The sequence below is a fragment of the Ipomoea nil genome, unplaced genomic scaffold (genome assembly GCF_001879475.1).
Source record: "Ipomoea nil cultivar Tokyo-kokei standard unplaced genomic scaffold, Asagao_1.1 scaffold1407, whole genome shotgun sequence".
Lineage (NCBI taxonomy): Eukaryota > Viridiplantae > Streptophyta > Magnoliopsida > Solanales > Convolvulaceae > Ipomoea > Ipomoea nil.
This window is the reverse complement of record NW_017617835.1, coordinates 5,759,167-5,780,843: the sequence shown is the minus strand read 5'-3', so window position 1 is coordinate 5,780,843 and position 21,677 is coordinate 5,759,167. Positions and strand designations below refer to the sequence as shown.

Here is a 21,677-nt window from a genome sequence, read left to right as displayed (position 1 = left end):
AAAACGAAATAAAATTCGAGCCAAAATCGATATCTTTCAAACATAACCAAACTTTAACCGATCTTAAATGTGAAACCGAATAGTTTCCTTTTTTTTTTTCTTTTCAAAATTGGGAGAAAAAAAACAAACATGAAAAATAAAAACCAAACTCAAAAAAATCATAACGAAAACCAAAACGCCAACCAATACCGCGATACTTCCTTGCCCAAAACAACTGGCTCAGTAAGAAAATATTTTTTCTTTATTCGATATAACTATACTTTAAGTTAAATTATGCGTAATGGCTTACGTCAGTATTCTTGTATACCACGTCTAAAATTTCATACAGAGTCGATGAATTAAAAGTTTACTGTTTTGGTATTTTTATATGATAAATAATTAGTAAATAAATTATTTAATACTATGTTTTAAGAAGTTGACTAAATCTTATAATATTTAACAATAATTAGTTTATTCCCAATATCCCAAATCATTTGGTGTTAGATTGCACAGATTAGAGGCAAGTGCAATCAAGAGCCAATAAAACTGCTTAGGAAGCTGCCAAAATAGGAAAAAGTTAAATCTTGAAACCTATAAATCCACGAAATTAAACGTCGTACGCAGCAGTATAGAAACCTCGTCCGTCAGGTCCCTTGTTCTTCGGTTCTTGGCAGGGAATAGGTATGACGAAGGAAACATTAAGGAAGTGTTCCCATTGCGGACACAACGGCCATAACTCCAGAACATGCAAAGGTTGTAACAGCATAAAGCTGTTCGGCGTGAAAATCAACGTCGTTTCCGGAGACGAAAGCCACCATGATCCCATCCGGAGATGCAAGAGTATGGGCAGCCTGCAACAGGCCCTCAAGTCCGCTAACAACAATGGCGATCACGGCGGCGGCGGCGGCGACGCCGGGTATCTTTCCGATGATTCCAACCGGACCAGAAAAAAGGGTTTGCCCAGATCTATCCCTTTATTCCTTCTTTTTGGCATTAAATATCACTCTAATAATGCATATCATGCTTTTAGATTCTGGCGTTGTTTTGAGTGGGGTCTACTAATGATTCGGGTTTGTGATTTGATTTGTGTTTTGTTGTACCTAGGAATTAAAGACAATTATTTTTGTTTTGAAATAGGAACATCATGGACTGAGGATGAGCATAGGTCATTCTTGATTGGGCTGGAGAAGCTTGGGAAAGGTGATTGGAGAGGGATTTCAAGAACCTATGTGCCTTCAAGGACACCAACCCAGGTGGCTAGCCATGCCCAGAAGTATTTCATCAGGATTTCCTCCAATGACAAGAAAAAGCGGAGGACGAGTGTGTTCGACGTGGGTTTGAATGATACGGTACGTAATTATTCGTTATTCTCTAAAATTGAAAGACGTGTTCTGTTGTCACATTGTTTGATAAGTTTTTTTTTTTTTTTTTTTTTGTGGTGCGTGTATATATACAGAACCAGAACCAGGCTCCACCTCCATCATCTCCTGATAAGGCTCCTCTCGAAATCCCAAAACAGGTATGTGAGAAAGACGGTACCGGCCAGACAAGACTTACTCTTATGTATTTACTTGGCTTGAAATAATGGCTTATGTTATCCTACAGGCTAGTGTCTCTCCATCTGCTCCAACTGTTACCAAAGATGAATCTAAAGGAAAGGTATGCTATAAGTTTTGTATATACACTACAAGAAAAATACACAAAGATAACTCCAGCAGTTTTTGACAAAAGTGTTATCTTTTGTTTAAAAGACAACAATTTTGTGTTGTCTTATAGAGCATTTTCACGTCTTTTTCTCGTTTCTAGCTTGATACCATTGTTTTTTGTGTCATATGAAAGGCCATTGAAACAGCTTCTGAAAAGCTTATTCCCATTGCTCCTCCAGTGGATAAAGCTTTCCCTGTTCTGAACTTAGGGCAAGAAAGGCCTCCAATTTCACAAAACACAACCTGCGAGAAGCCTCCCATTTCACCAGTGTCACCTCTGGTGGCTCCTAGCTTCAATTGCATACCATACATGGTATATATAAAAAAAAAAAAAAAACAAAAAAAAAAACAAAAACGGTTCATATGTTACAATTCTCGTCATGTAAAGTTTATTTAAATTAAACGCTTAATCTCACTATCAGTTTGACCGTTTTCTTGTGAACAGAACATGCCAGCAGCGACCCGAATGATGCCCGTGGTGTCTTGGGCACCAGTTGTGACTTATGCGAATCAAAGCTATGGGTATCTTGGCAACTCCCATGGGAACTATGCTGCTGTTCCTCCTCCGGCTACTGCTTGTGTGCAATATGTGTCGTCACCTCAGCATGGCTGCAGTCCACTGCTGCCTCGGGAAGTGCGTCTTGGCGATCCTCTAGGTGGTCCGGTGGCGGCACCCGCCACCAGAAAGGATGGTTTGGACCTCAACATGGGAGCACTTAAGTTGTGATAGTAGTTATTCTAATCCTTTCTGTTTTTCCCTACTGCAAATAGGATTATTGAAGAGCAATATAATGGGGGTTGTAGGTCTTTCATTGCCCTATACATGTGTTAGACACAATGACCCAACATTTCTTTGTAATTGTTGGCAACTCAATCTTTGCTTTTGTTGCTTGTACCATCATCAGGTGAAAAGATTCATTTGTAATGAATACAGTAGTACTCCTCTATATAGACAAAAATGTTGGAGATTTATATGATTTTTTATTTTTGATGGGTTATTTTTAAATAAATATTATAAACATAAATGTTGGGGATATATAGACCAGTTGGGCTTCATCCTGTCATACACAATGAGAATAATCTTGCCATTTATCACTATCGATCAACACCTTTTAACTTCAAAGTCGTGAAAATCACCACTACCACCAAACTTCATCTTCATTGTAAGATTTTCTTGCCAAACTAATTAACAAGTCCACAATTCAATCATTATCTTTCAATGTTACCACCATTTGAAAACCACCCCTTGCTATTCAACCCCAATGTACTTTATTGTTACAACAATCATTTAATTTGTTGAACAACATAACAAACCCGGTCACTCCGTTGAATCCATCATTTAATCCACTCCAAACTCTAGCCATTAGCCAATATAGTAAAAATCAACTAGGTATTCATCGGGCGATTGTTGGACGCTTACCACCTAGACGCCAACTAAGCAATCACCTAGCACCTAACTTGAAAATAAAATTAGTGTTTGGAGAGGGGCAAGACAAAACCCTAATGTAAAATGAAACAAAGGCCGCCCAAAATGAAAAGTAGAAAGGTAAAAACCCAAGCCCTTAGGGTTTAAACTTTTAATTTCAATTGAAAAGTAGAAATGTAAACTTTTAATTTCAATATCGTTTGACTGATGCTTGTCAATCGACTAGCCAACATAATTAATGTAGAAAAGGGGTGAGAAGGTGACTCTGTGACTGCCGGTCATGTAAAATATCGCCTTAGGAGTGCCTAGCGCCTACAAATTTCATCCCAATGACACCCACATCACGGTGACTCAGTAGACATTGCCAAATGTCAGTGCGCACAAGGGATCTGTCCACTTTAGATATAATCTCCACACTATCACCACCGAGATAGTCTCTTCTTTCAAATACTGCATACTAAACCATTGAACTAACCCCGTGCCTGCTTTATCTTTTGTTCTTTGCAGTATTTCATACACTCATTTTCCTTTATCTAGTTCAATAATTACCATAATTATACATTCTAACCAATAACTTAGGCCTACAAAGTTAAGTCCATTAATGGAGATTGGGCTTTTAAATGTGTGGTCCAAAGAGTTCTCTAAGAAATGGAATCAATTTCGTCCAGAGAGCCGATCGGCCCTGTCGGTCGTCAATGCATATAAATGTTTTGTTACCCAAAATTTCGATGAACTCTTTTATTCTTCCAATCTACTTTCACGACCTCTTTCGTAACACAGTTTCGACGACGATCAAGATTCCGACAACGATCTCCGGCTGTCGGGAGCGTTTCATTCCGGCGCCTTCACTGTTGGATCAGCAGACTTCATCATGAATCCCGAATAGTAATCTCCTGATCTCAGTTTCCTTCGCAAATTTTGTAGAATCTAGGGTTCGTATAGCATTTGCTCTATAATTTTAGCTTGGTTCTGCCTGATCTGATATCGGTTTCACGACCAACGGTAAGAATATCAGTTTTTTGAAGATTTAATTGAATATTGTGATGGAAATTCTTCAGATTCTCGAAGTCTATTGATCAATGTGTAATTATTTAATAATTTTATCAAATTGCGGATTATTCGTCTTGAGATTTATAATTTTTTATATTTCCTGATAAAAATGAGATGTGAAAGTGAAATTGGAACTCATTGTTTTTGCCCATATGTGGAGAAGTAAGGTTTTTGTTCATAATATTGTTGCTTACGCCCTTATTATCATTATTAGATTTGGAAGCACAATGCTCTTTACCAGCTGAAAAGGAGTTCAATGCTCATTGCAATTTATTATCTTGTGCAGTGACTACTTGTTCAAGCTTTTGCTTATAGGAGATTCAGGTGTTGGAAAGTCATGCCTGCTTCTGAGGTTTGCTGTAAGTGAGAGCAGTCTTAATTTCATTTTTGCTATGAAATATAGGACTGCATAGGTGAAATTTTGTTGTTGGTATAATGCATGCAAGAGAAATGGACTGATACTGATTCGTTCGGTGTAAAAAAATCAGCAACAACCATTGGAAATTGAGTGTGAAACATCGAAAGGCCAAACAACTACTCTCCATAGTGTGGAATTGTTTCAAATCCTTTCCACTGCATTCTAGAGGCATGCAAGTGACCTCTTGTCATCTTCACTTGCAATATAGAGGAATATGTGTGAATCCAAATATGTTTTGTTTGTTCTTCTCCTCTTCTTAATATTATTATTTGACTAGTTCTTTTAATTTTTCTTGCAGGATGATTCATATTTGGACAGTTACATTAGCACAATTGGTGTTGACTTTGTAAGATTGTACTCAAGGGCTCAATTTGTAATGTAGCAGGATCACTAGCCTAATTATGTTCCAACTTCTACTTTGCAGAAAATTCGCACTGTGGACCAAGATGGGAAGACAATTAAACTTCAAATTGTATGAGTTTTCCAGTCTTTGCTTTTAAATTTTAACGGGTTAGGATAGCTTCTGTATTAGATAATTATTTTCTATGTTTCACTGCTACTACTGATATTGAGCTGTGAATCTTTCCACATGTTGGGTCTCATCTGCGGCACATTTGTGTCACTTTTCAATGTTAAAATACTTGAATGCCTTTGGCAATGTATTTTTGATGTGGCTATTCTTCTCTTCCTTCTATAATTGGCAGTGGGACACTGCTGGGCAAGAACGCTTCCGGACAATTACCAGTAGTTACTACCGAGGAGCACATGGCATTATAGTATGCTTCTTCTGACTTAATTTTAGGGCAACCATTTTTTTTTTTACCTGCCTTGACAACCTTTCTAAACCATTTGGATGGTAATTTTTGGCAGATAGTTTATGACATAACTGATCAAGAAAGCTTCAATAATGTTAAGCAATGGTTGAATGAAATTGATCGCTATGCAAGTGAAAATGTGAACAAGCTTCTGGTTGGAAATAAGTCTGATCTGACAGACAACCGGGCTGTGTCCTATGATACTGCTAAGGTAATTTTTATTATTTTACTTCATTCCTTTTTTTTTAACCTGTTATACTACTTGTCAATGTTCTCCTTAGCAAAAAATGCATTGTGGTTGGTTCTCATAGGCCTTTGCTGATGAAATTGGCATTCCATTCATGGAGACCAGTGCAAAGAATGCCAGTAATGTTGAACAAGCTTTCATGGCAATGTCAGCTGATATAAAGAAGAGGTATGAGAATGTGCCTTCACTTTTGATACTATTTAACTCCAATGTTTGTATTATCACTAAAGCTACCTAGTATCTTAGGTAAAAATAGTTTTACCAAGAACAAGTGTGCAGTGTGTCAGTTCACTCTTTATAAGTTTCTTCCTCGTTTTGGATGACAATTCTCTGCTCCTTTTGCAGGATGGCAAGCCAACCAGCGGGGAGCAATGCCAAGCCACCAACAGTGCAGATTCGAGGACAGCCCGTTAACCAGAAGGGTGGCTGCTGCTCTTCTTAGGCATTATGCTAGGCCCTGCATAGACTATACTGGGTTTAGAGCCTTCTCAAATTACAGAGTGCAAATTATACAGGGTGGGGTTTACTTTAAGGATGATGTTGCATCAGAAGGAAGTCATTATTAGACTTTTACTTAGTAGCTTATTAACTTTTGTTGTTAGTGATTTGAATGCTTGGATAATCGAAGAACCAAAAAGCCTAAAGCATTGTGAAGAATTGCAACTTGCTCTTGTTTATCAATATAATGATTGGCATACAATAGATTCCTACCAATTCACCTTGGTTGCAATGTGTTCATGTTTTTGGAATTAATATGTTTGAATTTGCTACAAATCTAATGTGGTTTGCTACACTTCATGATGTCAGGTCTCGTTAACCGAATAAGATACATAAGGTCTCGTTAACTGAATCAGATACAGATTAGATACATAATTTTTTTGTCTGCACTTCTTACCTAGATATTCAACAACCCCTAACCAACAGGGCAGTTGGACTCCCCTACCAATTCAAGTGAGCATTGATCCCATATGGTTTGGTTAGGTAATCTAACATAAACTATTTCCAAAACATCTCTTCCATATATATATCCTCATCATCCCTAATCTTTCATGTCAGGCAGTTGAGTTTCCAGACATGGAAAAGCTGCTTCATATCCTTGCAACTGCTCTAATGATTCTAAACCTAGGACTGTCATGTTCAGCAAGAACTTATATTGTTGGTGACAGTTCTGGCTGGGACATTAGCACTGATCTTGATTCCTGGTCATTCGGCAAACGATTCCTAGTGGGCGATGTTCTATGTAAGTGCCGTATCTTATAATAATGATTGTAACAAGTACTATTAGCACTGTCGCTGACCAGATCCATTGAAGTCCCATGATATTCATTAATTTATATTTTTTGGGTTTTTTTTTTCAGGGTTTCAATATTCTTCATACCACAATGTAGTTGAGGTGGCAAAAGAGGATTTTGATGGGTGCACCACAAGCAATGTACTGAGTTCAAACAGTACTGGGAACACAACATTTCCATTGACACGACCAGGTCAAAGGTTGTTTCTTTCTGGGAATAGGATGTATTGTCTTGGAGGGATGAAGCTTCAGGTGAATGTAGAAAGCAATCAGACAATGGCACCTGCCCCAGCGCCTCAGGCAGGCGGCGGTGACGGCGGATCCGCCGCCGCTCTTTTGCCACCTTCTTCCAAGAGTAATAACCCCTCTGCTATTGTCCCTGGTTCAAGTAACCATGTTAAAGTGGACTTATTAATGACAGCACTACTAGGAATCCTGGGGTTAATGGGAACTGTACTTGGGATGTTATAATCTCAAATTTCTTTTCTTTTTGAGACTTTGAAGTTGTAAAAGTGATTTAACTTTATGATATATATATATATATATATATATATATATATATATATATATATATATATATATATATATAAACTCTTTTTGATGATATTTTCATGATTCATATAATATAATTTTTTTAAAAATAATTTATTATATAATTATAGTACCTTAAGAGTTGTCAGAAAATAATAATCCCGAAGCTAGTTTCCTTTAATTTTAAATATTAATGTCAAGTCATAAAAAAAGGTGTTATTTTATTTCCTTTTTAGTATATTTTAGTACCACTCTTTTCGGGGCCACAATCGAATTGTTATTACTTGGTAAGTTAAAATACTATTTTAATCACCGATTTTTTGGTATGTTTTCAATTTTTTTTTTAAAATTTTAAATGATACCCAAAATTTTTCTGAACTATATAATCAAAACCAAGTCGAAAATTGAAAATTTCAGATGATTCAATTATTGATAAGTGATTTTGTGTCAATCTTATTATTATTTTTTTTTTTTTTAAAAATAGATGTATATGTGTGTGTGTATCCACTTATTATGATAGGTGGCACCAGTTGCCAATCAAGAAAGCAAAGAATCCACTTATAACAAATTAACAACTAAGTTGGTGGTTAATTTTGGTTAAGTTTTGATGGCATATATTCTGGATTTACAAACAACCATGCATTATATTGGTTGGTTAGATTAGAAGGACAATAGCTGTATTTTCAGTTTTCAAGGTTTCATGATGATGATTTAGGATAAGCCGAAAGCTAAACACTTCTTCCAACTCTATTGTCAAATGATGAATGCTATTATATTCTCAATCTCCTAGACTTGTCTTTTCTTCACAGTTGACACATGACATCATAATCCACTATGTTAAAATTCTTGATGTGGTTGAATATTATTTATTTACCATATCATTAAGTTTTTGGATATGCCATTATTACCTTAGCAACCATGCACAATATTTCAAGTTCAATTCTTTTGAGATTTGTCTATTGGTGTTTTCAGTTTGAGCTGATGAATAATGAAAATCTAAAATGATTTATCTTTTTGTGATCCTTTGTCAACTAAGATCACAGTACAAGGTTGACAGACTTTACACATAGCCTACCTGCGAGTAATGATTGAATTGCACCACTATATATACAAGAGCATTTTAGAAGGTCGTTAAATTGTATAGCATAGAAGCTCTATCTCACGCGCAGGGGTGCAAATCAAATTCCAAAATTAGCTGGAAAAGTTGCAAGCTAAGTTATGCCAACTTTTCGAAAATATTTTTAAACATTTTAGCTACTGTCCAAGTAGTAACTTGAGTTTACCATTTGAATGGAGGCCTTGACTACCATTTGAATGGAGGCCTTGACTACTCGACTAGGGGGGTTTATCATTTGGTCAAAATGGGTTTGACCAAATGTTGACCTCTCGTCTTGTAACCTTCCGGGTACCATTCGAAGTAGTTACCTTTTGAACTACTCACGTTTTGAATCATTCGAACCACTCTTTGGAGTACCGTTCTGGATATTGATTATATATGACGATGTTACATAATTAATTCTAATTTTTAAATTTTAGAATTAATTTCCAGAGTGATGGTTGTCTGTTATGAAGGTTACACAAATTGATTTTATTATCATTTTAATGCTATGATAAATGTTATTTATCCTCCATTCTCCTATATATACCGAGGTTGAGTAGATGATTTTACACATTGAAAAATCAAAAATTTATCACTCGAAACTCCGCTCAATCTTCTCCTCAAGCTTTTGTGTTCTTCCATAGTTCTAGTTCGCTGGGTTTAACTGTTTGAGTGCTCAAACATTAAACCGTAGTATGTTTTATCTTAGAAAACTTAGGCTACAACACTCCTAGCATCTTTGAGAGGTAACAAATAAAGTTTTAAGGAAAGCGTGTTCAGCTCGACTCATAATAACCTTAAACCTTTTTGTTTTTCTTGTGCCTATTATTTTTGTGAAAATAATCCCTTTTCATAGGATTATATTCCTAACAGCCTACAATATCAATCATGAAAAAGAAATCATTATTAATACGTCTATCAAACAATTGCAAGTAGGCCACAAAATCATGCTAGTCATTATCCCTTGCCACACAAATTTCTCCTCTAAAACTAGCTAACCCTCTTGGCAACTTTCTTCTTTTAGAAGACAAGTCAAATATAGAACAAACTTTTAACCCCACTTTCATATATGAGAAGTAGATAGAACCATAAACCCACCATTATCCATCATTATGCCCAACAATATGTTCTTAGTGATGAGGATGGACTCAACATACATTATCTCCAATCCCACTATAACTTCTTGTTAGTTATAATAGACAATATGTTAATGATGATTAGTTAACAAACATTTGCTTAATGAATCTTAGTACTCTCTTTGTTCCAAAACAAATTAATGCGTGCATGACAAGAATAATTAGATTTGGGCCAACCTTGTTCGGGTAATTGGATTGATAATTATAAAGTTTCAAGTTTGGCTCCCAATTGAGTATTGCCTATTGGCCTTCACCCAAAGCGCACAAATTCTGAATTTTGCAGCCGTGACTTTTGGATGAGATCGACTAATTTAAGGGGAACAAATGAAAATAAAAAGCTCTCATTTCTTCATATCCATAGGTGGGCACCCCGTAAATCCTACTTCTATGTAAAATGGCTCGCAAACCATAGAGTAAGAATAATCGCATTAAGAAGATCCTATGAACTATAATTTGTTTTTAATACTTGTAAAAAAGAGTGCCACATTAAAGATTTAATATTAGGTAGTGATTTTGATAGAAAAATATCACTTTTTCTTGTAATCATAAATGTTTAATTTTTCCTACCAAAAAAATAAATGTTTAATTTTACAATACCACAAATCTCATATATATACTATAAAAAAAAAAAAGGAAATAAAATAACGTTAAATGACTGTAGGTGTTAGTTTTTTGACTTGACTAAACTAGTAACTCGCTAAGATATAATATTCCCTTAGATATACTTAATACCTAATTAAAACTAAAAGTATGTACTACTATATATGCCTGGCGCCTGCCGTTCTCATATAGATGAGGTTAAATCATTTCTTTAATTAAACCAATATATATATTTTGTGTTGAATAATATAACTTGATGTAATATACCATAGAATTTTTACAATGTTCCAATAAAAAAAAAATACTCCCTAATAAATATGTCCATAAGTCTAAAAAAAAAGCATAACTTTTGTATCTAAAATTATGAATGATTCTTGCCGACCAAAAAGTGGAGCTCGTTGCATATAATCTTTCTAGTGCAGTTGCAGTTTAATTGACTCTTCTATATGATTTGTGCAGTGGTCTATTACATAAGAACACATGGTCTTTCTAGTGTGGTTATAATTTACCTTTCTGGTATGATTTGCCGTCTTCTAAGAACCACATGTTGCTAATTAAAGAAAATACATTACCTAAAATATCTTGATCGATCCCATCATACAGAATTTTTGAAGTGTGGTTTATCCTTTCTATATGATTTATGAGTTATTACACAGAAGTGATATTTATCCCGTGAATCTTACAAATTTTTTATCATAATCCAAAAAGGATAGTAGAAAAATACAGCTAATTAACAACCCAAACTCCGCGTAGATAGGATAGTTCTCCATTCTAATCCAACATATAAATATGCACAAAGGGCGACTTTCAATGTCCACTTCAACCACAACTGTCTGTGTGTATATATCATCGTCAATATATAATGGCGGAGCTGGCGGTGGTGATGCCGGAGTTGATATCGGAGATGGGCTCCGTTCTCCAGAGGACGGCGGCGGCGAACGATCTGAACAGCCCCGGGCGGTTGCAGAAGATGTCGTCGGTGTTTCACGGCTTAACCAGGCCGGCCATCTCCGTCGAAAGCTACCTGGAGAGGATCTTCAAGTACGCAAACTGCAGCCATTCCTGCTTCGTGGTGGCGTACATTTACCTCCACCGCTTCTCGCGGCGGCAGCCATTGTTGCGCATCAACTCCTTCAACGTTCACCGCCTTCTCATTGCCAGCGTCTTGGTTTCCGTCAAGTTCATGGATGATCTGTAAGTTCATCATTGCTTGCTTCACTTTATATATATATATATATATATATATATATATATATATATATATATGATATAAAAAGTTTATCGGTGTCAAACAATCTGAAACTCTAAAAGCAGATGACGAAATATATCTTTCAATTTTGTAATAAAGTCAGATGGAAAATGTCATAGGCATCAATCTTCAAAAGATATTCGGCCAGATAGTGTATAAATGTGTAGTCTTATAATTAATGGAGAATTTTAGTTGTACATTAAACAAGTTGATCTCTTAAATTGATAAATATAGATTAATTTATTAGCATTAAGTGCAATTGTATATATATATATATATATATATATATATATATATATATATATATATATATTAAATAGTTTTTATTATCGGGTATTATGTCAATAATAATATAATCGGTACATTATGCCAAAGTATCCAATAATATAACTGTGGTTCTTCTAAATAGGATGTCATACAGTCAATAGTACTTAAAGAAAATGTATATTATATATAGATGGATACATATTTTATTTTGCATTATATCAGTATCTTTTTTGAATGAGAAAAAAAATTAATCGTTATTATTTAAGGATATACACACTTGATCCAATGTATAATTGGACAATAGGATTGGTGTAAAATTGTCCATGTTTGGAGTTAACGTGTGGATCATATCCATGATAGAAACTTCCTCGACACTAATAACAACTGATCGAACAAAAAGACAACGTTGTCTGAGTCGTGGTCATGTCTTGTTGTCTACTTCACTGCACGTCCTTGGCGACGGCAGCGGGTGAATTTTATATACTCCGATTTTGTCCGAATGAAATTTGATCAAAAACTTAACTAAATTAATCTTATATTACAATGGGTATATAATAATATAAGTCTTATATGTACCAACTAGCATGTACTGTGAATAGTGATGACATCTCATCCCAATAGTAACGATTTTCTAGTAGTGAAAATTTAAATTTTTTAGACTGAAAATGTTTGAGAAAATATAAAACAGATAATTGGTAGCGAAATATAATGCCATTTTGTGTGTTCCATGTCGTAGGTTTTACAACAATGCGTACTATGCAAAGGTAGGAGGAATCGGCACGAAGGAGATGAATATACTAGAAGTGGATTTCTTGTTTGGCATAGGTTTCAACTTGAACGTAACACCTTCCACCTTCCATACCTATTGTTCTCATTTCATTGCACAAATTCAGGCACAACGACCCCATTATCCCGGCTTCCTACAACAACTTGGCGAGGTAGTTAGTAATCACCATCATCAATGTTGCATCGAAGAAGACGATGAATGCATCGATCACCATCACCAGCAACACCACTATCCTATGTTGGCAGCTGCCATTTATTCGGCAAATTAAACGCGAAATCTCGTGCTCTTGCGTTATATAGAAGTGTAGATTTCTTGTTTTTACTTCGTAATGTTTTTGCATTTACTGATTTTCTTTTGTTGAATTTGAAGAACGGCTAGTAACATACTAGTTTAGCAAACACGTTTTTCTTTAACTACTAGTTTTGCAAAGAAAAATTTTTACTTTTAGTTCCACGACAATTTTGACAATGTCATGTGTATTTAGCAATTAGTCCCATGACTTTGAGGACATCATCAAATTTGCAGGGTCTTCTTTGATCAGTTACAAATTTTTGATTCAATTGGTTATTATGAATATAACATTTTTTTCAACAAAAAAAAAAAAAAAAAAAAAAAAAGAAGAAGAAGAAGAGAAAACTAAGATAGTAAAATACTAAATTATGGTTTAATTGGTGAAAAAAATGTAAAAATTTCTCAACCTAGCCACCTCTAGTGGACCATGTCACCACTCACCCGGATCCACACATATATTACATGACACGTAAATTTTAGTACTCAGAATTTGCAGAATAAATAGTTGGGATTCAAAGCTTGTCATCGCAAAATTTGAACTCTCGTTCTTTCATAACTTTTGGTAAAATTTATGTCTGCTTTCATGATCACTCGAGCAACCGAAAAGTCTATATATTACTTGGAAGTTGGAAATTTATCTGATCTCTTACTTGGAAGTTGGAAATATATATTAGTGAGTGATTTTGAGGTAAGACTATATATGGGCTAATGTTACAATATACTCCGTATATGATATTGCATTATAAGTTTATTACACAACTACCTTAACCATACTACAATTACGTAAAATTAAGCACCAACTGCAACACACGTACAAGGAAATAAAAAAGGAAAAAAGAAAAAGAAAAACTAAAGCTAGTTAACGTTAACAAGAACCACACAATACATAGTTAAGCTGTCATAACTAATTAAACTGCTGCAACCATCATTAAGTTCACGGTGAACGTCCACCGTTGCCGCCGGAGGACCCACCCGCGCCACCTCCGGAACCGCCTCCATTACCGCCGCCGCCGCTCCCGGCTCCATACCCACCTCCATGAGCGCCACCGCTTCCCGAACCATACCCGTAGCCTGACCCAGACCCGCTACCCGAACCCGATCCGAACCCCCATCCCCTCCCAAACCCATTAGGAGATCTTCCAGAGCCCGACCCGTATCCGTACCCCGAGCCCGGGCTCGAGCCCCACCCCCAACTATAGTCCCAGTTCGGGCCGTGGGCCGAGCCGCTACCACTCGTCGGCGCATTCCCCGTAGGCTCCCCCGAGGAAGACGACAACGTTTCCCGTGCATTCATCTTCCGTCCGCCGCTGAACCCGCCGGCGTTGAGGGCCAAAGAAGGGTCGCCGGAGATGAAGACAAGGAAAAGTAGGAGCAGAGAGAAATGCAGAAGAGAACTGGGTTTCATTTTAAGGATTTTGAAGGTCATAAAAAAAGGTGAAGAATGGTGGATTGTGCATGGGGTTTTAGTGGTATTTATTCATGAGGTCCGTGACACTAACGGAGCCGTGGGCCCTGTGGGCCGCCGGAAGGGGGGCACTTGTCGGAAAGACAGACGGTGTGCATCCGCCACACATGATTTGCACCACCGCCCTTTCCTAACTTTACTACTAACGTATTAAAATATCGCACCACACATTCCACCACGCTTCCCTACTTGAGGCAATAATTTTAAATATTTAATTATAGGGACAATTCAATCAAGTTGGTTGCGTTACAAGAGAGCAATATATTGATTTTCATAATTTTAATTGGTCAGTTGTTATTAATAATTTAGGTTGATTTATCTTTTAATTTAATGGTCATTTACCAGAATCACAAAGTGAAATTTACTTAATGCACATTCTCAGATAAGATGATTGGTTTCTCTTATCAATCAAAAAATAATTTTAATTATAAATTTTTCTATGGTGTTGAATCGATTGTCCTAGATATAACTAAATATGGTATATTGTATAAAAATATGTGTAAATATTGGGTACTAATGTACTATTGGTGTTGGTGCACGCCAATGGGTAATAAAGCTATCGGAGATATAGTGTGTAATACGTATTAACAGGTAAACAAGTGATTATATTGCGTCCATCTTACATATATAGACTTTAGCTTTTATACAATACAATAGTAACGATTTCTTAATAAGTGTGACGCTCTCCTTCATAAGTGCTCTGGTCTTCATAACTGCTAAGTGCATTGGTTCTACGCTTAATGCTCAACTCTTAGCCATTATTGTTTGACAGCCTTAACTGCCTTGAAGGGTCCAGATCGGGTCTAGCGGCATGTTCTATTATCTTGTCACATGCTAATAGTACTCAATACAATTAAGTATGAATATATATATATATATATATATATATATATATATATATATATATATATATATATATATATATATATATTTATATATATATTGTTTAAGTATAATTGACACCATAAAAAATCTCTAAGTTATAGTGATGACACCACTTCAAACTTGCCGAGTAAAATATTTTCTCTTAAAATTTAAGGTAATTGTATTCATGATCACAACCGTACCGTGCCCCGAGTCAAGTAGACGTTTCCATAATTTCATAAAGAAAATCATCCCACGTAAGGTTTCTGGCGCATGATCTGTACGTAGTATATAACACCTACCTACCAAGCTTACAACTAATTAAATTAAATTAGAAAAGCAAAACGTCAGTGGTATATATATACAAAGTTTTGCACAAGCACAAACTGATGATCACTACTCGTGTAGTTAATTTATGATGAGTAAGTCTATATGGACAATTTAGTTGGTCACAAGAGTGAAATTTGGGAATATTGATTCTGAATCGAGTTTCATCAGCAACAATGTAGGAACAACCTCTCAAAGCGAGGGGCTCCTCGTGCGTAATAAGCAAATGTCGAGCTTTTGTATTTAATTGAATTACGTTAATCCTCCCATATGTTCTGTTAGGCCGGACGTGAGAGGCCCAAGAGTCCTACACCCCGGCCCGACAGAGCATTTGTGAAGATGTAAATTAAGGTGACTCAATGGTTGAACAGCCGTGGCTAAATGCTGGTACGCACAATGAATCTGCCCACTTTGAATATAAAATAAGTAGTAGAGCAGGCAGGCCCGGAGCAAATTGAGCGCAATCAATGCAAGTATACCAGCCACCCCGAAGCCCGGCCTGCTAACAACCAGTCTCCATCATATCCTGAATGATACCCTACATATAGTGAAGGTTGCTTTCTATGGTGGAATTATGGCATGCACCCACAATTGGATATTTAACAAACTATATAATTGATGAAAGCCACGACGACCACTCTCCCCAACCCCTTTTCTATCTTCACAGTGCATATTGCTCTCAGATGCAAGGTGGTGTGGTGGCCTGGTGCACAGTGTATACCTGCCTCTATGTATATCCTCATACAGTGGAGAGAGATATATATAGACAGAGAGAGAGGGTTTTGACCACAGCATCATCAATCATGGCTGCCTACAAATATCTATATCTCACATACAGTGCATGCCTTTTAGAAAGCAGGTATAGATGTAGTGGATCTTATCATACATGTGCACATTTACTTAATTACTTTCCTCAATCCTCTCACCTCATATATATAATATACATATATATATCCACTTCCATCTTCATGCAATATATATGATGATGATGATGATCCCAAGATCTGATCTTGTGCCCACACTAATATGCATGTTCTATATATCATCCAAGATATTTTTGGGTGGGGCAGGTATCATCTAATTAAATCAGTTAACTACCTTAGCTTTGTCTGTCTATCACATACTTCTACAACTATGAAAACATTATTGGAACATTTCTAATGTTGTTTTAATAATGGATTTGATTTGATTAATTGTTGTGCATGTCAAGTTGAACCGATCAAGTTGAGTTTGGTCAAGTTGATCTTTTTGGATTTACAGGAAAGCCCGCCTGGCGTCTGCATCCGTTATTCAAATGTGCGCTCTATATGAAATCTGACTTGTAACTCTAGCTGGCAAGTTAAGCTTATATATTTTCTTAGAATTATAAAAAAGCCCTCAGCAGTTACATGGAGGTTCACTCTGTGTGAAACTCGCCTTATAACCTTAACTGTCAAAAGACCACAAGTGGAGTAAACCAGTTTTGATTGTCCATAATTGATCAGTTCAAACTAAGAAATCCAATATAAACAACTCGGGAGAGGAGTTGAAGTTACATTTAACTTGGTTAGTAAGTCAATTAGACAAAAGCAAAAGCACAAGAATGTGCACATGATGCTTTCTTACCTTTTTTTATTGTGCTATGATCAGACCCATTTCACAGCTCTAACATGGCAACTTGGGTATATTATTGCAGTTTTTGATGGCCCAAACACAACACTACTGCAGCTAGCTAGCAACCTCCATCTCATCTTTCCCCACCACCAACAATGTCTCTTCTCCTATTCTAGTAGAGTCATAATACTATTCTGCACCAGAATCATTTCAACACATGCATGCATACCTGTTGTGCATGTATGTCCCAGGTGCTGAAGCGTAGTGAAGCGAAGTGGGTAGAACGGAACAGAGCAATAGATGTAAGCACATTGTCGAACCACGTAAAACTTATATTCTTCTTTTGTTTTTGTATTTGTTCTTGATTTCTTGATCCGGCCCGTTTCTCATCAACAAATCCTTTTGAAGAACTCCAGTAATGCAAGCGGAAATACGTACACTTGAAAGAGCAAAAGTTTCTCCCAGCAAATCTAAATTTGTAGGAAAATCATACATAAAGTTGGTAATTTTGTTGAACCCCGGTCAAGTTATTATTATATATCATAATAGTTCAATCAAGTTTAAATATTTCTCCATTGTGGCGCTTCTCTTTGATACTACATTGTAACAGAGTCAAATTTAGTACAACAAATAATATTTATTCCTATTTATAGCAATTCAGTATTTATACTAAAATTTATTGACACAACCATTACAATTTATTTTTAATTACAAAAACTATTTCACCACTCTCATGTTTCCTATTTTAAATTAACACTCAAATACTACTCTTTTTAGGTCAAACAACGAGGTGTCATTGTGAGCACATAGTCATTAATGTGCAATCCAATTATTAGTTTATGCTTTTAGTTGAGATGGAGCATATGCTTCAATTTGGTATCAAAGCCAGACCAAAGGTCATGGGTTTGAGCGACTACGGTTTACCGGTCCACGGCACACGTGAGGGGGCGTGTCGTTATTGTTAACGGAGCGTACATTTTTTAGAAACTACAGTGTATCTAAACCGACACATATTATTTTATATATTATCAAATGAAATTGCAGTTATATCAAAATGATGTTGTAGTTGTGGTGAAATGAAATTGCAGTGTATATAAAATGAAACTGAATAACATTTCACATATTTGAGTGCATATTGTGCAATGAAGTTGTAGTTATATCGAAATGATCATGTAATTGTGTTTTAATGAAACTAAAATGTATATAAAATAAAATTAAATAACATTTTCACATATTTGAGTGTATAAATATCGAATGAAACTGTAATTATATCGAAATGAAAATGTAATTGTGTTGAACTGAAACTGCAATGTATACAAAATGAAACTGAATAACAGAATTACTTTTTGCTGAATGACGCAGAACGAATGATTTTTTTTTTCATTAAACAAAACGACGTCGTTTTGAAGCTCAGTACATAATCAATTTGCCAATTTCTACATAGCCCAAATGCCCTTATATATGTTAAGCCCAAACAATAAAATTGACCCAAATATAAAATGACAGACCCAACTCTAGTTTCAATATACTTCCTCACACTCCCAGCCTGCGCCTCTCTCGCCCAGTCCAGTCCGGCAGGGTGCAGACCACTGAGTCCGGCGACTAATCCATTTCATTTATTGTTTAACCAGGAAAATAGTTAAGGCTGTCGCCGAGGCCGCCTCTACCTCAATGCTCTTCACCTTCCGCAGACCCAAAGCCGCCGGATTTCATCTTTCCGCCGTCGTTCGACTCATCAAACCACCAAGCCTCCACCTTTCTACCGCCTCTCCAGCTCCTCTCCAGAACCCATCAAAACCCCTAACTAAACCGGAGCTCAAAGCGCTCGTTCTCTCCCATTGCAGCCATGGCAAGTTCCACGGCCTCCTTCGAAACGTCGTCGCTTCGCCCGCCGTCCTCCTCGCGGCCTGCAACAGCCTCAGACCCAATGCCGCTTCCTCCGCGGAGCCGCTCAATCTGGAAACCGTCTCGGCCGAATTCTTCTCCGTCGAAGAACTCGCCGCCCAGCTCGCCGGACACCGGCTGGACGTCGAGTCCTGCTGCCGCGCCATTCCTCCGATGACCCGGAGAGGTAAACCGCTCGTTCTTCCTAATTTGAAGCTCAAAGTTGTTATGGAAGCCATTAGGATGGTTCTTGAAATCGTATACGATGATCGCTTCGTTACATTTTCATACGGCGGCCGACCCAATCTGGGCCGCCACACTGCAATTCGGTACCTGAAGAACTCTGTAGAGAACCCTAGTTGGTGGTTCACCGTTTCCTTCAACCCTAAAAAATTTGGAACTAATCATGTTGATAAATTGTGCTTATTTATAGAACAGAAAATTAAAGATAAGGACTTGATTGATTTGGTGATGAGGTTGTGTGAATGTGAGGCTATTAGTATTGAATTGGGTGGGTGTTATTTAGGCAGAGGATTTCCTCAAGAATGCAGGTTGAGCCCAATGTTGATCAACATTTACTTCAACTCGTTCGATCACGAAATTCAGGAAATTAGGGTTAAAACGAGCAGGGAGAATCGAATCGGTGTCCTTGTTTCGCCCTCTTCTGGTAGGGCGTTCTATAAGCCCCCGAAGATCTATGCAGTTAGGTATCTGGACGAGATTCTAGTGATCACATCTGGGACGAAGTTGATGAGTATGGAGTTGAAGAGTCGAATTGTGAATTCCTTGGAGAAGGATTTGGCGTTGAGCGTTAACAGGGAGAGAACCGTCATTCATAGTGCTGTTTCCGAAAAGATTGAGTTTTTGGGGATGGAGCTTCAGGCTGTTGCCCCGTCCGTCTTGAATCCACCGATGTCCGAGAAGGCGATTAGGGCGAGGAAGAAGTATCTCAGACAGAAAGAAGTTAGACTCTTGGAAATGAAAAACGCGAGAGAGAGTAATAGGAAGAAATTAGGAATGAAGCTGTTGAATCACTCGTTTAAGAAATTGAAGAAGAGTGATGGGTTCAGATTTGACTTCCGGATCGAGAGCGAAGTGAGAGAGATTCTTAAAACCTGGTCTGAGGATGTCGTGAAACAGTTTCTAGAATCTGTGGATGAGCGTCGGGAATGGCATAGGCAACTTTCTGCTGGTGAGTTTCTATTGTTGGAAAGGATTAGAGACCAATTACCCCGAGAGCTTATCGATGCTTATGACGATTTCCAGGAACAAGTCGACAAGTTCTTGAATCCCGGGAAAGCCATAAAGGCAATAGAGGAGCACGAAAGACGTTTGGAGGAAGAAGAGGAGAGAAAGTATTCGGAAAGGACAGTTGAGGATTTAACAAAGCTGTGCATAAAAGTCGAAGCGCCAATCGAAACTGTTCGGAAAGCTATCAAACTGGCCGGGTTTACGAACCACATGGGTCGTCCTCGGCCAATTAGTTTACTTGTCGCTCTTGAAGATGTCGATATTATCAAGTGGTACGCTGGAATCGGGAGAAGATGGCTCGAATTCTTTTGCTGTGCCCACAACTTCAAAAAAGTTAAAACCGTCGTAACTTACCATCTCCGATTCTCTTGCATCCTGACATTAGCAGAGAAGCACGAATCCACTAAGCGAGAAGCTATCCGACATTTCACGAAAGATCTGAAAGTCTTCAACATCGATGGAACTGAAGAACTCCACTTCCCTACAGAAAGGGACGTGAAAACGATGGGAGATAACATTTTGTCCGATCCAAAGCCTATCGATGGAGCTCTAACAATGGTTTGCGTTAGGCTCGCATCTGACGAGCCTTCATATCGATGTGCTGCTCATTTTTGCACCCGGAACGATACTATTGTCTACCGGATACGCTTATTGCAGAAAATTCTTAACCTCGACTCATCAAACGAGAAGTGGGTTCGAGGTTTGGGTTCCATTCACGATAGTTTGAACAGGAAGTGTCTCCCGTTATGCCCCGTCCATATAAGCGAACTGTACATGGGTAGATTAAATCTTCAAGACGTTGATTGCAATGCGATTTTGAATTTCGACTAATTCAGTTCAGTTAATACTTCATAGTGTTTTATCTTGAACTATAGTTATAACCCCTTTTATGTATATTTTGGTAGCTGTAAAAGAGAATTTGTAAGACTTATGTTTATTGGTTACTGATGTAAATGGAGAGGATAAAGATTGATTTATGTTTCAGTAGAATGATGTCTTCAAATTGCATATGTTTGACAGTCATATGATGTTTTGCTGTGCAGTTTAATCATTAACTAATCTGAATGAATTAACTAATCTGAATGTATAACCCTAAAGGCGAGCTTAATCATTTGTCAACATTATACAACATTGATATGACCTTAACAGATCTTTTAATGATTTTTTTTCCTGATTATCCTTTATTGATGCATGTATCAAGTTATTATATCCACTCTACATCAACATCATGGTTGAATGGATAACACTAACCTTTTTTTTTTTTTTTTTTTTTTAAATGAGAAAGATTTATTTTATAAAACACATATAATTTGGGTGATGAAGTTAACTTGTAGTCATTATTGGAGAATATAAATTGGATAAACTTTTTCATGTGTGATAGCTCACAAATTACACAAGAAA

At 36.9% G+C, this 21,677-nt stretch overlaps 6 protein-coding genes across 8 annotated transcripts; 5 read left to right on the top strand and 1 right to left on the bottom strand.

Moving 5' to 3' along the window:
- The first annotated feature begins 630 nt into the window (after positions 1 to 630).
- Positions 631 to 2,634, top strand: LOC109186485 (protein REVEILLE 6). The gene is made up of 6 exons (XM_019336480.1): positions 631 to 933; positions 1,117 to 1,328; positions 1,436 to 1,498; positions 1,585 to 1,638; positions 1,819 to 1,998; positions 2,131 to 2,634. The coding sequence occupies exons 1-6, from the start codon at positions 663 to 665 to the stop codon at positions 2,410 to 2,412; spliced, it is 1,062 nt and encodes a 353-aa protein (XP_019192025.1). The 5' UTR covers positions 631 to 662; the 3' UTR covers positions 2,413 to 2,634.
- Positions 2,635 to 3,833: 1,199 nt separating this feature from the next.
- On the top strand, positions 3,834 to 6,341 carry LOC109186488 (ras-related protein RABD2a). Its single transcript, XM_019336486.1, has 8 exons — positions 3,834 to 3,996; positions 4,448 to 4,520; positions 4,878 to 4,925; positions 5,004 to 5,051; positions 5,284 to 5,355; positions 5,450 to 5,605; positions 5,706 to 5,809; positions 5,987 to 6,341. Exons 1-8 carry the CDS (start codon positions 3,983 to 3,985, stop codon positions 6,081 to 6,083), a joined length of 612 nt encoding a protein of 203 aa, XP_019192031.1. The 5' UTR covers positions 3,834 to 3,982; the 3' UTR covers positions 6,084 to 6,341.
- A 113-nt stretch (positions 6,342 to 6,454) lies between these two features.
- Positions 6,455 to 7,426, top strand: LOC109186489 (mavicyanin-like). Of its 2 annotated transcripts, XM_019336488.1 has the most exons (3): positions 6,455 to 6,622; positions 6,698 to 6,881; positions 7,000 to 7,426. In XM_019336488.1, exons 2-3 carry the CDS (start codon positions 6,716 to 6,718, stop codon positions 7,401 to 7,403), a joined length of 570 nt encoding a protein of 189 aa, XP_019192033.1. In that variant the 5' UTR covers positions 6,455 to 6,622; positions 6,698 to 6,715; the 3' UTR covers positions 7,404 to 7,426. The 2 variants fall into 2 exon arrangements, with proteins under 2 accessions (XP_019192033.1, XP_019192032.1); XM_019336487.1 differs by having other exon boundaries at positions 6,455 to 6,881.
- Positions 7,427 to 11,097: 3,671 nt separating this feature from the next.
- LOC109186487 (cyclin-U4-1-like) lies at positions 11,098 to 13,067 on the top strand. Of its 2 annotated transcripts, XM_019336485.1 has the most exons (3): positions 11,098 to 11,492; positions 12,551 to 12,709; positions 12,740 to 13,067. In XM_019336485.1, exons 1-3 carry the CDS (start codon positions 11,161 to 11,163, stop codon positions 12,867 to 12,869), a joined length of 621 nt encoding a protein of 206 aa, XP_019192030.1. In that variant the 5' UTR covers positions 11,098 to 11,160; the 3' UTR covers positions 12,870 to 13,067. The 2 variants fall into 2 exon arrangements, with proteins under 2 accessions (XP_019192030.1, XP_019192029.1); XM_019336484.1 differs by having other exon boundaries at positions 11,099 to 11,492; positions 12,551 to 13,067.
- Positions 13,068 to 13,826: 759 nt separating this feature from the next.
- LOC109186271 (putative glycine-rich cell wall structural protein 1) lies at positions 13,827 to 14,297 on the bottom strand. Its single transcript, XM_019336197.1, has one exon. It carries the CDS (start codon positions 14,295 to 14,297, stop codon positions 13,827 to 13,829), a length of 471 nt encoding a protein of 156 aa, XP_019191742.1.
- A 4,455-nt stretch (positions 14,298 to 18,752) lies between these two features.
- On the top strand, positions 18,753 to 21,263 carry LOC109186482. Its single transcript, XM_019336476.1, has 2 exons — positions 18,753 to 21,130; positions 21,184 to 21,263. The coding sequence occupies exon 1, from the start codon at positions 18,813 to 18,815 to the stop codon at positions 21,105 to 21,107; it is 2,295 nt and encodes a 764-aa protein (XP_019192021.1). The 5' UTR covers positions 18,753 to 18,812; the 3' UTR covers positions 21,108 to 21,130; positions 21,184 to 21,263.
- The last annotated feature ends 414 nt before the right edge of the window (positions 21,264 to 21,677 follow it).